A 17598-nucleotide genomic window follows, 5' to 3' on the forward strand; every position below is an offset into this window, starting at 1 on the left:
TGCTAGATCCTGCATAATTCTGACCAGGGTTCCATGATATTTAAATTGTTTCTTTCTGGCTGCTTGCAGTATTTTCTTTTTGACCTGATACTTCTGGAATTTGGCTACAATATTCCTTGGGGTTTAAGATCTCTTTGAGGAAATGATTGGTGGATTCCTTCAATTACTATTTTACCCTCTGGTTCTAGGGCCTCAAGGAAGTTTTCCTTGATAATTTCTTGAAAGATGCTTTACAGACTCTTTTATTGATCATGGCTTTCAGGTAGACCAATAATCCTTAAATAACCTCTCTTGGATCTATTTTTCAATAAGGTATTTTACATTTTCTTCTATTTTTTTTCATTCTTTTGATTTTGTTTGACTGATTCTTGATGTCTCTGCTGTTCCAAGATTTTTCCTGGAGCACTATATTTTGGGCTTTTTAGAGGTCAATAAGGGAGAATGAGAGAGATTTAATGCTTGCTCCACCATCTTGGCTCCCACGCAGAATTCTTTCTAGGTATTTTCTCTCACTGTCCCCCATGTCTGGAATGCTTTCCCTCCTCATCTCATCCTCCTGTTTTCCCTGATTTCCTTCAAGTCTCAACAAAAATCTTATCTTCTAGAGAAAGCCTTTTCCAACAACTCCTCTTAATTCCCTTTCTTATTGTTGTTCTGTTTAATCTAACTCTTCATGCCCCTTTTTGGGTTTTCTCACAAAGATACTGGAAATAGGCATCCCCTAACCCAAAAGTCCTACTAAGCCTTACATCTAAATCATTTGGTTCCCATAAGCTTAGCCCCTGTGAGATAGCCCAACGCCACTGTACCCATGGGTGGGAAGCATAACAGCCAAAGGCTCTGTCCTACAATATTGTATGGGGTTGCCTCAGAAAATATCAGAGACTTACCAACTTGTCTCACAGTCCCATTCTTTAGAAATTCCAACCAAGACTCAGCCCCCGATCCAACCCAACTGACTGGTTCTAATAGAAACATTCCTTGGAGCCATGGTGGATAGGACCCTTTGAAGTCCTGCTCACCACCCTCACTGCAGCCAAACTCCAGGGAGTGGAGTCCTGGATCCACCTGTCACACCTCAAAAGGGCAGTACTGCCCAACTGGATTGTGGAACCTACCAGTGACCTGACCCTAAAGATTAAACCGGGTCTGAAGTAACTGATATCTGAGGTAAAGAACTGTTCCCAAGACCTCAGGAGAAGACAATAGCAGATGCAGAACACTAACTCAAGAAACCAGACATGGCCTGAGGTTTGCAGTTACCCCCTCTTTTGAACTCAGTCTCTTCTTTCTTGCTACTATAGCCGTCTCTGGACTCCATGCAATGTAATTTTACCTTTATTCTGAACTCTGCATGGGTTGCTTTCCTAAATGCCTCACTTAATTCCTCTGGCCAACTTCTATGGCCACAGATTTCCCTGCATAGGACTGGGGCATCTCATAACACTGCAAAAGCCACCTGGAAGGTGAGGAGTGGGAGTGGGGGTGACCTGCGCTACCAAATCAGGCATCAAACCTTTGCCCACAACAAAGGCAACTATGAAAGGATCTATTTAATTTTCCAGTTAGTGTGGGAATCCCAGAAAGGCCCCTAGTTCCATAACCATGACAGAACTAAATACCCATGCCTGGAGCCACTGACTTCTGTGAATTCACTCACTCTGCCTGGGATTCACCCTCTAATACCCGTACCTTTGCCACTGAATTGCCCCTATTCACAGTATCGTTCTTCTTATCTGACTCTATAAGCCTCTCTCCCGTCTGGGACTCTGTACTTTTTGTTTACACTATGTCCAATTTGTCCTTATTCCCAGGAAATCACCACTCCACTGAAGCTCCTCTCCAGTTAAAGTCATCCCTCCATCAGCAAAGGTTTGCTTTCCTGCCCATTGCAGCCCTGTTGGCATCCATTGGATCCCTGACTGGTACCAAAGCAACCTGTGGCACATTGTACCTGTATGTCAAGAATCTCTTGGCAGAAATGGTCATGGGCCTGGAGCATACAGGGAAGCTTGTCATCAGCCTCCAAAAGCAGGTTGATTCACTTACCCTCATGGTATTGCGAAACCATCAGGTGCTGGACATCCTAACGGCTAAGAGAGGTGGACCTGTGCCATCATTGGGGAGGAATGTTGTTTCTCTGTCAACCAATCCTCCCAAATAGAGGAAGACATTAGTGCTCTAAACAAGCAAGGGGCAGATTTATGGAATAGCAGTCAAAACATTGTGAAGCATCTCTGACCTTCCTTTGATCTGTTCTTCTGGTTGCCCGAAAACCTTGGCAGCATACTCCACTGTGCCTTCCCTGGTCTAATGTTTCTCTTCTTAATTTGCCTTGCCATCTACCTTGGCATTCAATTTGTAACTCACTTACTCTTACATAAAATTAAAATCATGTCTCAGAAGAATGTTCCTCATTGGCCTTCAAGGGTCATTCCAACCCTCATGGCTGAAAGGAGGGAATTACCATTTTCATATTAATCAATGTGATATGTATAATGAATATACTAATAGGTTAGATTTTTCAGAGTTGACTCTTTTGGCTTGTGAGTTAGAAGCTTACAATGAATCGTGAAACGATCAGTCAAACTTTGACAATGTTCACAATCATTGCCTGTCTACCTGACATGAAGCGAATCAAAGATTGTAGAACCTGTTTCTCTCACAGAATTCTGGTCCCGTGACTCACCAAAGACTTGAACAATAATGCTTCCACAGCACTCCAGGATTGTTGTATTGTTTTCCACTTGTGGGAAACCATTCTGGCCCTGGAAACAATTGTTTGTAATCCACCTTCCCCGCTGCCTTGTCGTTGTGATTTTTGTATATAATCTCTGTCTTTACTTCAGCAAGGTGGAATTCTGATTAAGAGAATTCTTGATTTGCAAATCTGCTCCTCATAATGAAACTAATTAATGAAATGCTACCTGATTACTGGCACTTTGTCTTTGGCCTGCTTTTATGTCATTCTTAGGTTAGAGACTGGCTCAGTAAAAATCCTGTTAACATTAAGTGGTATCTTTCTCCAGCTCATTTTACAGATGGGGAAACAGAGACAAATAGTGTTAAGTGATATGCCCAGGGTCACACAACTAATAAGTGTCTGACAATAGATTAGAACTCAGGGAGATGAGCCTCCCTTACTTTCCTACAAGCCTGGCACACTATCCATTGTGCCTGCTAGTTGCCCTAATTCCCTCTCTTAATTTTCTCCTATTTATCCTGTATACAGCTTGTTTGTACATTTTTGTTTGCAAGTTGTCTCCCAATTAGATTGTGAACTCCTTGAGGCCGGGACTGGTTTTTGCCTCTTTTTTGTATCCCCAGAGCTTAGCACATAATAGGCACTCTTTTTGGGTAAATTTTAAAATTAATTTTACACTTAAATACAAAATGAGAAAAGAAAAAAAACATTTCCATATACACAGCAGAACATAAGAGAGGATTCAATATAAAACAATAAATTTCCATTTCTAAAAAGCCTATATAACAAATGTTACATATTGTTTTCAATGCTGCCTAGCTTTTCCTTGCTTCCTTCTTGGTTTTCTTTTGTTCTCTGCTGTGTACTTTTTACTTTTTTTCCTCCCTCCCTCTCCACCTTTCCCCACCCTAGAGAAGGCTACAATTAAATTAAATTGTACACACACACACACACACACACACACATATATATATAAACAATATATACACATATACATATATAATCTATATACATATATGTAGATATCTATAAACATACCCATATGAAAGGAGCCAAAACATCTGCTCCAGGAATCAGTCTGCTCCTTGATAGTTAGCTCTGGGTTTTCACAATGTTGCTGCCATTGCAGCCATTCCATATGACCAGCAAAGGTTTTCCCATGAGAAGCAGCTGTAAATCAGAGCCTGCCTGATATCTGAGATCCAAGGCTGTGCCCTCTTCTGGGATTCTGGCCAGAAGATGTTAGCTGCCTTTCATGATTTTTATACATTCTTAGATACTATTCATTGGGTACTGAAAACAGCAAGGCCATGATTATTGTCAAGGCCTAATTGACATTACGGTCTGGCATCTTGAAACTGAACAAAGCAGTATTAGAAAACTTAGTGACCTATAATTACCTTCTTTGTTTCATTACTCTATAAAAACCTTGCTTATAGTATTAATCCAATGATCGATTGCATTGATTAATTATGCCTGGACCACGATTACAAATCACACTTTCATGGTTGTGTATGTCATTCTAGAGCTGGCACAAGAAACCACTTAGTGTTGACCCTACACACATATATACACATATACCCTCAATACATGTATACATAAGACCCTACTATGCATATTTCCACTTATCTCTTTCTCTGGAAGTGGATAGCATCTTCCTTCATAAGTTCAAGTCTTTCCGTGTTTCCCTAACCAACTACTTCATTATTTCCTACCCCATAGCAGTATCCAACACAATCACATCCTATCTGAGAGAAAAGTTTTTTTCCCAATTTTCTGCAATCCTCTTATTCTCGGTTATATTGGTTTTATTTATGCAAGAATTTTTTTATTTAAAATAATTTAAATGATCCCCTTTACACTTCAGCAATGCACTCACCTAATAATATAGTTTAAAGCTGATACTGCTGAATCTCCTGCATTTACATCTTTTTCTCCTGGTTTCTTTGAAATTCCTGACTTTTTATTCTTCTAAATGAACTTTACTATTTTTTCTAACTCAGTAAAATGATATTTTAGTAATTTAATTGGGATAGCATTAAATATTATATTGGCTTTCTCTACCCATAAACAATAAATGTTACTCCAAATATTTAAATCTGACTTTATTTGTATAAAAAATGTATGTTCATGTAGTTCCAGTGTCCGCTTTGGCAGGTATACTCTCAGGTATTTTATACTATCTAGCTGTTTTAAATGGTCCAGAACAATATTGAATAACATTGGTGACAGTGTGGTTTCCCTATTGTTCTCTTTTAATTAAATCTATTTTAGCTTTAATTTTGTCTGAGATCATGATTGCTACCCCTACTTTTTTATGTAATAGATTCTACTTCCTCCCTTTATTTTTATCTTTGTGTCTCTCACTTTTATTGTGTTTTCTGAAAGCAACGTATTGTTGAATTCGGATATTTAATCTGCTCTCCATTTCCATTTTATGAGGAAATTCATTCCATTCACATACTAAGTTATAATTACTTGTATATTTCCCTCCTTCCTATTTTTCCTCACTATCCTTCTTATCTTATTTGTCCTATCTCCCCTCACTCCTCTAATTTTACCTTACCCTACTATTTCTTAACTTACCCTTATAAGAATCCCTCCTTTATCCTTTCCCCCCCACCCTAGCCACTCACTTTCTTATATTTTTCTAAATTTAGAGGATTTTTATACATATATATATATATATATAAAATTCCCTCTTTAACCCATCTCTAATGAGAATAAGTTTCCATCACTACCTGCCTTCTGCTCACTTGCTTCTTCTGTTTCAACTCATCCTTTCATGCCTCATTTCTTCTTTATTTCTCCCTATGCAGTTTTATTTTTTGAATCACTCTATCATATACCTTTTAACCCAAATTACCCAAATAATGATGACAGTCATAAGAGTACTGATATACAAAGTAAACAATTATAATTGGTCTTTAATGTTTACCATATATTTCTCCTGGATCTTGTATGGTGAATTTTCAATTAAGTTCTGTTATTTTTGTCACAAATAATTCAAAGTCTTTGTTAAATGTCCATTTTTTTTTTCATTCAGGATTAGACTTAATTTTGCTGAGTAAGTGTAACAGCAAGCACCCTAGCATACCCAGGATGGCTACTAGCACAGGTTCTTTGATCTGCTTTTCTAAAGGAAAGCAGCTCAAAAAGGGTTAACAATCTTACTTTAATCAAACACACACACACACACACACATAAAATTCACTTAGTTCAAGGGAAAAAGTTAGCACCCTGAACTTCAGAAAATACAAACAGAAATTACAAACAGACAAAAAATACAAAGAAAATAACAATTCAACAGACCAATAGACAGGGCCTCTAGCTGTCTGACCATTACATACATACATAGTTACCAGAGAGAGAAGCATCACTGGGTTTTCAAAGCTGGGTGGCTCAATGGCTACCCACAATGGCCAAATCACGCAACTCTTTCCAAAGTGAGCCCCAAAACAAAACCTCACCATATATATATAGTCAGAGGACATCACAACCTTCATGACCCACTACCTAATTACAAAGTAAAAAGAGATGTGGGCCTTCCTGAAAAACAAGCCTCCCCTAAGCAAGTGTCTCTCTTTGGGCACCCAGTGAAGCCCATTAAGGGGCAGGAAACATCTTCAAATTCCTTGGTCATAACTCCAGCTCTTTTGATCTACAAAATATAGTATTCCAAGACCTATAGTCCCTCCATGTTGTAATGGGTAGGTCTTATGTAATGCTTATTCTAGTTTCATGATATTTAAATTAGTTGGGGTTTTTTTTCTTGTTGCTTCCAATATTTTCTCCTTAACCTGGGAATTTTGAAACTTGGCTATAATATTCCTGTAAATTTTCCTCCTGAAGATCTCTTATACCCCGTGTTTCCCCAATAATAAGACACTGTCTTATTATTTTTTTGGACAGAAAAACACCAGAGGGCTTATTTTCAAGGGAGGGCTTATTTTAATGAACATTGACAGCAATTTTAATAAACAGGTAAATGTGAACAAAAAAATGTACCTTTATTCAATAAGCAAATCACTGGGGAAGAACAGGATGACGCACTCACTGCTGCAGCTCTGATTGGATGTAGCTCGGAGCGTGGCATGCGTTTCACGGGGGGCGGGGAACGGTGCATACAGAGGGTACTGTAATGTAGCGTGTAGCACAGGGGATCACCTTCACTACAGTAGCAATCTCAATAGGGCTTATTTTCGGGGGAGGGCTTATTTTAGAGGAATCTTACACAGTAAGGGGAGGGCTTATTTTCGGGATAGGTCTTATTATCGGGGAAACACGATAGGTGATAATTGGTGTTTTTTTTTTCTATTTCTGCTTTGCCTTCTTGTTCTAGAATTTCAGGGAAATTTTCCTCAATAATTTCTTGCAATATTATATGAAGATTCTTTTTCTGATAATATCTTTCAGGTAGTCCAACTATTCTTATATTGTCTTTCCTCAATCTATTCTCCATATCAGTTGTTTTTTTGATCAGATGTTTTACATTCTCATCCATTTTTTCATTGTTTTTATTTTGTTTTATTATTTCTTAGTGTCTTATGACATCATTAGCTCCTCTTTGCCAAATTCTAGTTTTCAAAGAATTATTTTCTTCCTTAAATTTTTTATTTTCTGTTTCTAGTTGGTTGATTTTCTTTTCATAATTTTCTTGATTTTCTTGGAATGTTCTTATTTTTTCCTAATTTTTCCTTGACCGCTCTTATTTGACTTTAAAAGTCCTTTTTAAGTTCTTCCAAGAACTCTTTTAGTGCTTGGGACCTTTTGACATTTGCCACTGGAAAAGGAATGTTGTTTTTTTTTTAACTCCTCTATCTTCCTCTGAATATGAACCCAGATCTTCTCTATCCCCACAGTAGCTATCTATAGTTGGATTCTTTCTTCTTTTCTTACTCTTTTTCTTCATTTTATTTTGTTTTTAGCAGCTATTATTATAATCAAGTTCTAGTCCCAAGGTGTGGGAAATGATACTCCAAGCCTCAGGTCATTCTTACTGTTATTTTCTGAACTCTGTCCTGGAGCCCAACCTTGAACTCTCCTCTGCACCCCAAAGCTACAGCTAGGGCCCCCAGTCACACTGTCCTGCAAATGATCTTGCTCTCTATGGTCCCTCTCTTTGCCTTGGAACTGAAACCAGGGACCCTGGTCTCCTGCAAGGGCCCATAGCCAGCAGAGTCCCCAACCTTCTGCTATTACACTCACCAGGCATGTGCTAGCTCCTTCTCCTCCACAGCCCTGGTCTGAATCTGGTCAGCACAGGTGTGCTTGGGGTCTCTCAGCAGTGAAAGGTCCTTCAATCTTCTACTCAGAAGTCTGACCCCCACACTCTGAGTGAGGTAAAAGTTTCCGAGACTGAGGCTGCCTCCCAGTACAGTTGCCCCCATGGCTTATTCCCCAAAGTCAGCCTGGAGGTGTTTGCACTTCGCTCTGGCTGAACCTCTGCCTCAGGAATTCAAGTCTTTTGTAGTGTCTTCTCAAGTAGTCTTAGGAGGATGCTTTACCTCTAGTCCTATTTATTTCTGCTGCTCTATATTCACTCTGAGGCTAAGTACTGTCTTTTTTTTATGGAGGAAATTTGAAGAGCCAAAAGTTTTCTGATTTATACCACCACCTTCCCAGAATCCTCTCCCATAATACACACTTAATAAATGTTTATTGACTGACTGACTAAACAACTCTGAAACTCTGAAAAAAATTTTGGCTAATGTGGAAATTTGTCTTGCTGGACAATACATTTGTAATGGGTCTTGTTTTTCTTGATTTCTCAGTATGTGAGGGGAGGACATGAAGAGAATTCAGAAGTGAAAATAAAATAAAATTGAATTAAGGAAAAAAATCAAAGAAATACCAGCAAATCTTTAAAAAAAAATCACCTCTGAATCACCCTGGAACTGTGAACAAGACAGCAACAAATCACAACTTAAAATAATTGGTAATGAAATGCTTTCCATTCCTTGGCAGAGAGTGGACTAGAAGCACAGAACAGACATATTCTTGGATACAACCAAACCACAGCTATTCTTGTTTGGTTTTGCCTTACTATACTGATTTATTTTTTTATAAGAGAACACTTCTACTAGAGGAGGAGAAATGACTTAGTAATTAGACAGTTTCCTTATTTTATAGAAGAGAAAAATGAAGCTCAGGAAAAGGGACTTACAAAGTCATGCAGAGTTAGTAACAAGAGTCTGGGCTAGAACCTAGGCCTTCTAACTCTCAGTCCAAGATTCTTTGTATGACAGTACAGCCATTCCTATAACAATAGGGACTGGATGCTGTCCTTGGTGGTCTATGGCTCTGTGATTCTGAATTCCCAGCCACAAGGTAGGACTGGGGACCTGATTTGAGAAGAAATTGATAAGAGAGAAAAGAAGGGAGTGTTGAAAGGGAAAGAAGAATAAGTTTACTAAAATACTCTTTTCCTTCTGACAAAAGATTGTTTCAACTGAAGGGAATACCTTCTCCTAAACTGTGACCCCTGGTGCTGTACAACTTAGGATTCAAGAAAATAGAATGAGGTTGGGGCTCAGGGGGAAGTGATATAAGCAAGTAATGAACTTTATAAAGTTGAAGACAGGAAAAACAAAACAACATTGACAAAGAAGCAGCTGGCCTCTTGCCCGGTAGCTGCTTTCCTATGAAAAGATTTTTTTTAAATGAAGTTCTTATTGATGTGTTTTTTTTATCTTACCATAATTTCCTTCAGTATCCCTCTCCCTTCTACTACCAGAGAGACATCTCACCTAACAATAATATATTTAAGACCAAAAAAAAGAAAAGAAAAAGAAGAGGAAAAACCACATTATAGCTGATCAATACATCAAAAAAGTCTGAGAACATCTGCACTGTACAACACTTGTGAATCTTCTCCCTCTGTAAAGAGATAATGTCAGGTATCTAACTATTCCTTCTAGTCATTCTTGTTTTTAATAAATTTGAAATGCTGACATGTTTTTTGTGTGTGTTCTCATTCTTTCTATTTTTACATTGTTGTAATCATTGTGTATATTGTTTTCTTGGTTCTGCTTAATTCACTTTGCAGCTGTTCATGTAAATCTTTTTATTTCAAATGCTTTATTAACTTCTGGTTTACATCATTCATTTTTGCCAGATTTTGAGTTACAATTTTTTCCCTGTTTTTCCCCTACCCACTGCCCCAAAATAGCGGTCCCACAGGATATCCCCTCCTCCAATCTGCTGTTTCCCATATCTTCTCCCATACCCCCTATGACTTTTCCAGTAGGGCATGGTGGATCTCTATGCCCCAGTACCTGTATATCTTATTTCCCAATTACATGTAAAATAGTATTAATAATAGTATATATATATATATATATATTTTTTTTAAACATTTGATTTTAAAACTTTGAATTCCAGATTCATTTCCTTCTTTCCTTGTCACCTACCTTTATGGGAAAGATAAGCAATTCAGTATAGGTTGTACATGTGTAGCTATGCAAAACATTTCCATAGTAGAGATATTGTAAAAGACTGACTATATTTCCCTCCCTCCTATCCCACCTCCCACTTGTCCTATTCTCTACTTTGATCCTGTCCCTTTTCAAAAGTGAGTGCTTCCAACTTTCCTCCCCCCCAGCCTGCCCTCCCTTCCATCATCCCCCCTCTCATCCCCTTCCTCCCTACTCTTCTGTAGGGTGAGATATCCTATTTAGTGTGTATGTCATTCCCTCCTTAAGCCAAATTCAATGACAATAAGGTTGATCTATTCTCTTTTGCCTTCCTGTTCTTTCCCTCCACTGTAACCATTTTCCCTTGCCTCTTCTATATGAGATAATTTACATAATCTGTAATCTCATGTTGTAGATACTTATTGAACTAATACAGTTTCATTTAAGATACTGAGAGGAAGGATGTAGTGGCTATTAAGACAACCTCAGAGCCAAGAAGGTCAGGGAGTCTTTGTACCTTTGACACATATTGGCTCTGTGACTCTATAATACATGTAACCAAACATTACTCTAGGCAACTCTCTAAGATTCTAAATTGCAGAGAAGGTGCCAACTGGTACTGATAGGAAAGGTTTCCTCATCTGGGATCACCCCAGGGGTGGGGAACCTGAGTTTTGAGGCCACATATGGCCCTTTAGGTCCTCAAGTGCAGCCCTATGACTGAATCCAAACCTCATGGAACAAATCCCCTTTAAAAAAGATTTGTTCTGTGAAGTTTGGATTCAGTCAAAAAGACACACTAGAAGAACACATATGGCCTCAAGGCCACAGTTTCCCCACCCCTGCCCTGTGCCAACAAAATTGTGAGTCCAGTCCTTATCTTTACTTTCTTAATATTGAACCATTCTCTCAAAACTGATATTTCATCATAATGAAATGGCCTTTTCCTCTCTCCTCATTCTTAATTTCTTTGAGACCTTTTACAATACTCACTATATCATTCCTGAAATTCCCATGCCTTGTATTCCTTTACCATTTTTCAGGAGGCAGCCCTGAAAGTCCATGACTCCAGGAGAGGTTCTGGGGCCATGATCAAAGGCCAGAAGTCAAGTAGGCACTAAGCATAAAGTACAGAGAGTCCTGTGGAATTCTTCCTAACTTCCTACAATCAGAAGGGAGAGATTCAAAATATATAGCATCTCTGTATTCAGTCCAGGTAATGTCCTTCCCCAGGTACAGCCTGCATACTCCAGTCAGTAACCAACTGCTCCCCTCAGAAGACTTGTGGCAAACAAAACACTTTGCACCTCTCTAATATATTATAAACACTATCTAACAATACATATGATAATATGTATTATTATCTCTGGTAGTTTTCTGTGTAGGTCTCATATCAATGTAGTAGATTGTAAACTCCATGAAGGCAGAGAATGTGTCTATCTGAATTTTCTATCTCCCTTATACCTAGGCTCAGGCCTCTGCAGCTTCAATTTTTTTAATTGAATTGAGTTATTATTGCCCACCCCTTAACTCTAACCTGTAGTGTTATCTTCTTGAGATCCTAGGCCTGCATTTAACCAGGATAACTGAAAGATTCACTTTGCTTCCTCAGCCACCTTCTTATTAAAGGGGTTTCTACATAGCCAGAATAGTGACTTTGTTTTTCCTAGGGAGCCACAACAACCCATCTTACGTTGTCTCTACCTGGGCTGTGAAGAGAAATAGAGAACAGCAAGGACAACAGAGGTAGTATTCTTTTTCCTAGCCAAGAAGGACTTGGATTAGAGATGAGCAGACTAGGTAGAAAAACCACAAGACAACATCATTAGAATGCTAGCACCACTGCTACTTACTTTGTGACCTTGACTGAGTCAAGTAACCTTTCTGAGACATAAGTTTCAGGCTGTGCTGGAGTCAATTCAAACTGATTATTAAATTTTAAAGAGAAACAGAAATTGGGCTTGATTGGTATATTTTATTGATTGTCTAGACTTAAACTGATGGAGAAAATGTTAATAGTATGTGGCATGGTTCAGATTAAATTTAAAAGTATATTGTGGGCGTAGTGGGAACTGGCCTTCTGCAGTCATGAGCCCCAGACCCTAGATTGGCAGTTGGCGACATGGCAGTGGGCAAGACTGATAATCTCTCTGTGGTGGTGCACAGACCCGGAGACCTGTGCCTGGAAAATTATCCAATTCATAAACCAGGCCCAAATGAGGTGCTGCTGAAAATGCATTCAGTTGGAATTTGCGGCTCTGATGTCCACTACTGGCAGCATGGTTGGATTGGAGACTTTGTGGTTAAAAAGCCAATGGTGCTCGGACATGAAGCCTCAGGAACTGTGGTGAAGGTGGGACCGTCAGTCAAGAACCTTCTCCCAGGTGACAGGGTTGCCATTGAACCAGGTGTTCCCCGAGACAATGATGAATTTTGTAAGATTGGCAGGTACAATCTGTCCCCCACCATCTTTTTCTGTGCTATGCCTCCCAACGATGGGAACCTCTTCAGGCTTTACATTCACAACGTGAATTTTTGCCACAAACTCCCTCACAATGTCACCTTTGAGGAAGGGGCCCTTATCGAGCCACTCTCTGTGGGGATCTATGCCTGTCAGAGAGGGGGAGTCACTCTGGGAAGCAAGGTCCTTGTGTGTGGAGCTGGACCAATTGGAATGGTCACTTTGCTGGTGGCTAAAGCAATGGGTGCAGCTAAAGTGATAGTGACTGATATGATCAGCTCTCGACTGGAAAAAGCCAAAGAATGTGGGGCCAATTTGACCCTCCAAATAAACAAGGAGAGCCCTCAGGAAATTGCCAGTAAGATAGAAAGTCTCCTTGGATGCAAACCAGATATCACCATTGAGTGTACTGGAGTGGAACCTTCTCTCCAGACCAGCATCTATGCCACTCGTTCTGGTGGGACCATAGTGCTAGTAGGATTGGGCAATGAGATGGCCACTGTCCCTTTGGTACATGCAGCAGTGAGAGAGGTGGACATCAGAGGCGTGTTTTGATATTGCAATAAATGGCCCATGGCAATCTCGATGCTTGCATCCAAGTTGGTGAATGTCAAGCCCTTAGTCACCTACAGGTTTCCTCTGGAAAAGGCTCTAGAGGCTTTTGAAGTATCCAGTAAGGGAGTAGGGTTAAAAGTCATGCTTAAATGTGATCCCAATGACCAGAATCCCTAATACTAATATGAGTTCTTGCCCTCCCTCTTGCTTCTCTCTGCTAAGGGGCTCACTGACCAGAGCGCTTTGGAGGGGATGGACTTTTTTGTTGAAGTGATTTATTTTGAATCATTATGAGTAAATAAAAGTAATACATTCTAACAGGAAAAAAAGTGTATTGTGGAGAGGGAGAAGGAAAAGGAAGGGAAAAAGCACTCATTAATCACCTACTATGGGCCAGGCACTGTGTTGAGCACTTTACAAATATCTAATTTGATATCTCATGGTTCCATTTTTTTTTTAGAGAGCCAATTGTTAAAAATTTACCAGTACAACCCTGAAAAGTTTCTTCAACAATAAGAGGAGAGAGTTCAGATTAGAACTATTAAATTCCCTTACAATTCTTGGATTATCTGAATACAACCTCTGGGCCAAATGGTTATCAATCTGAGAGATATAGATGGTCCAGAACCATCTAGAGGTTTGATTTTGGGAGCAAACTTCACTGTTCCACTCATTTTGGTGAGAAAGGACACAGTGATTCTTTTCAGTAAAACTTTGCCTTGCATCGTGGGGATCTGTACTGATGAACAAGGGGGTCACACTGAGTTTATCAATCAAACACTCTAATCAGTACTCACACATAACTGAACTGTTGGATGCTTTCTACCTGGAGATCAAAAGAAAACCAATACCGTGGTGCTATTTGGACTTTCTCACCAAAAAAGTCAAAAGAGCACTTTTTGAAATAGCAAAGGATTGGAAACAAAGCAGATGCCCATTGATTTGGGGGGGGGTGGCTAAATAATTTGGAGGCACACTAATGTAATGGAAAATTGATGTGCTGTAAGACACAACAGGATGAAAACCAAGAAACATGGAAGGAACTACATGAACAGAAACAATGCAAGGTAAGCAGAGACAGGAAGCCAATATACCCAATGACTACAACAATGTAAAGTGAAAGGATAACCTACACACCCACCAAAAAACCCTCACAAATAAATGTTGCACAATTGCAAAAAACAAGTATGGGTCCAAAGAAGAGATAAGAGAAGTAGGTAGGAGTTTGGAAGGAGTGGGAGGTCCAAGCCTGTGGTACATCACACTTATTTGCAGACTTTTATTAATCAGTTTTAGTAATTATTTTTTTTCTTTTTTCTTATTGTTGTCTTCAATAAATATTATTTGTTATATGGGATGGTTTACCTTGGGAGAAAGAGAAGAATGCCAGAGGAAATTTTGAAAATGTGGAAAAAATTAAAATGAAGAAAATTGATTCTTTTTAAAGAATTCTTTGTAGAATATTACAGCTGGAAGGGCCCTGGGTGATCAGTCAATCATATTTCCTTTATTTCATAGGTGAAACCTCAGAGGATAAATGACTTGCCCAAGGTCACTATGCACTTAGTGAATATGCAAATTATGCCAGTTAGTGGCATACCAGGGACCTCAAGATCCTGCTCTTTCTGCTATTTCCTGGTATCTCTGGGGGACTTAAGGCCATATAATCACTCTTAGCTTCTACAACCCAGGCACAGCCTATCCACAGAAAGCTGAGCAAAAGCAGAGTTTTGCTGGGCTCAGGACCTGGATGATCATTGTTTCCCTCATGGAAGAGGGCACAGAATGAAGTTCGGGCCACAGGGCCTCAGTAAAATGGCTATTTGCCTGGAAGCACTTCAGTGCTTATCTCCTTAGGCTCCCTCTGTCCCTGAAAAGAACTTTGGTAAGGAATGGGAACGAGAGAGCAGTCTTGACCTCCTCATCCCTTCTTATCAGCGCCTTCTGGGAGGTGGCTGCACTTTCCAGCAAAGACCATAGTTTGCCCAGGAGAACACGAGGCCATAAGCCCACGGGCTAGGGGCTCTAGGAAAGGATACATAATCCCCAGCCCCAGGAGCTCAGGCAGGACCACAACAGTTTCTTTTCTTCCCACTATCTTCCTGTCCCAGCCAACCCTCCACCCCAACACTACCTTCTACAAGTAGGATTCCTGCAGAGTTGCCTGATCGATATACTTATCAAAGACTTCGTAAATACTCTGGGCACAGATGAATGACGACACACAGGAGATCGTCTCGAAAGCTTTATTGAAACCCAGAGATGAACAGGTATCCTGATCGGGTAGCAGGAGGAGGCAGTCCGAGCTCTCCGACATTTCTTACGCCTTATTCCTCATTCTATTCAGCGCCCTCAGCGGGAACGGCGGGGTCACCTTCTGCAGCTGCTTAGACCCCTTCCCCTGCCGATAGTTAGGCGGGCGGTGCCTAGGTCTCAGGTGCGGGAGTCTCAACTGCATCTGGATCACCTGCAGGTGGGCTCGCAGCGGTGGTCTCGGCCTCTACCGAAGGTGCAGGTGTGGCTGGAGACCCAGCGTCTTCTGAAGGTGCAGCCGCGGCCGTGGCTGCACCTGCTGCCTGGGTCAAGGCTCCGGCACTGGGAGGTCCCACAGGAGAGCTGCCGGCCACTGACGCGTCCGTGGTGTCCTTGGGGAGCTTGTCCTTGGGCACACAGCATTTTTTCTTATTGGAGCAGGTATTATACTCCTTCTCGTCTTTCTTGCACGAAGACCGACAGCGTCCTACGTTATTGTAGCATTTTTTCTCTCCCCAACCACCTGTGCAGGGAAAGGAGAGACCCCAGTGTGAATGGGGGCGCCTCAGAATGGGAGGAGTAAAGCCGGCCCTAGGGGGAGTTGGTTCTGGGACGCTGTAATTCCAAACACCAGTTCTGAGGGATGGCAGCACCAGAGGGCGGACCCGGAGAGGATGGGAGATCTGGCTTGGAGGTAGGCGGGACGACGGTAAGAGAGGAAAGCTGTGTGATGAGCAAGGGGATGAGAAAAGAAGCTTGTGTTCCCGGGGAAGGGGAAAGCACTTCCCAACCTTTCAGACTCTCCCGCCCTTTGGAACCGACAACCCGACAGAGGCCACCCAGAAGCCCTGGATCTTCCTATGTCCCTGAGAAGTCCCAGAGCAGGTGAGAGGATGGAGAGGAATATCTTGAGCTCTCAACCCCACTCTATCCTTCTGTCCCCAGCAAATGCAAAACAAGCTTTTTAATATCTGCCCTGTCTTAGGTTCAGGACATAAGTCCCCAGAAGATGCTGTTTAGACGTTCAGCCGTGTCCGACTCTCCATGACCCCTTTTGGGATTTTCTTGGCAAGAAGTGGTTTACGATTTGCTTCCCCAGCTCATTCTACAGATGAGGAAACGGAGGCAAACAGAGTTAAACGTGGCCAGGGTCACAGCTATGAAGGGTCTGAGGCTGGATTTGAACACCTGGCACCTAGCTGCCCCATTCCCAGATGTATTCCTTCTGAATGCTAATTGGAGTCCTGCGAGGAGATTCCCAGGTAACATGACTTCTTTGCCTTGACCTACCTCCAGATTGGGTGGGGGGGGGGAAGGGGAGGGGTGCAAGGAGAGAAGATAATCGGAAGGGGTGTCAACTAAGGCCCCGGGTCTAAATGGCTCAGTGGAAAGAGTCCTGGACTTAAAAGTCAGAGGACTGGGTTCAGATCCCAGCTCTTTGCCTCATTGCCTGTGTGATTGGAGGAAATACACAACCTCTCTAGGCTTCAGTACCTTCTTCTACAAAATGGAGCCTTGAGTCAGGGGAATGATGAACAGAACATTTCTAAGGTACCTTACAGCTCTGAGGTAGTAGCACAGTATGGGAGAAAGGATGCTGGTTCTGGAGTCAGAAGACATGGATTCAAATCCTACCTCTGATACTACCTATGTGACCTTGGGCAAGTCAACATATCTCCCTGAGCCTCAGTTTCCCCATCTGTAGGAAAGTGTAGGGAATTGGACTAGGTGAGTTATGGCTCTAATAAGGGAGCTGGATTAGATGGCCTGGTGAGGCCTCCCTTGTCTTTCTAAATCTGATTCTATGGTCTATGATTCCTCTAATTCCTCATTAGAACCCCTGAGCATATGAGGGAAAGAAGTACAGGACCTCTGGGAGGTGAGGAGGCTCTGACTCAGGCTGCATAATCTCCCTGCTCACTCTTCACTCCCATCTTCCTCTCTCCTAGGAATATAATGCAGGATTTGAAAATATCTGCTCAGCCAAGACAGCTTGGAGTTAAATCAGTCTCAGAGCAATCAAAGACTTTCATGGATAAATTGTATTGAGATTTGGAGTAAGTAACTACTCCTGCGGTCACCAATGACAGAAGCCTTTCTTCCCAGGCACCATGCCCCTTTCTCTGTCATCATTCTCCTTGGCTCATAGTGTCTTTAATAATGTTGTTTATACTCTTCTTCTTGTTACTCCAGTCATCTCCCTTGGTTCT

At 41.1% G+C, this 17598-nt stretch overlaps 1 protein-coding gene and 1 pseudogene across 1 annotated transcript in view; one reads left to right on the forward strand and one right to left on the reverse strand.

Moving 5' to 3' along the window:
- Positions 1-12190: 12190 nt before the first annotated feature.
- Positions 12191-13464, forward strand: LOC138150540 (sorbitol dehydrogenase pseudogene; annotated as a pseudogene).
- Positions 13465-15561: 2097 nt separating this feature from the next.
- Positions 15562-17598, reverse strand: part of LOC138150496 (beta-defensin 126-like) — a 12707-nt gene continuing 10670 nt past the window's right edge. Inside the window, exon 2 of the mRNA XM_069073960.1 lies at positions 15562-15911. Coding sequence (XP_068930061.1) covers positions 15562-15911 — 350 coding nt within the window. The remainder of the gene's footprint in view (positions 15912-17598) is intronic.

This window comes from Petaurus breviceps, unplaced genomic scaffold (genome assembly GCF_028583685.1).
Source record: "Petaurus breviceps papuanus isolate PSGF00001 unplaced genomic scaffold, PetGlider_PUasm1.0 90879, whole genome shotgun sequence".
Lineage (NCBI taxonomy): Eukaryota > Metazoa > Chordata > Mammalia > Diprotodontia > Petauridae > Petaurus > Petaurus breviceps.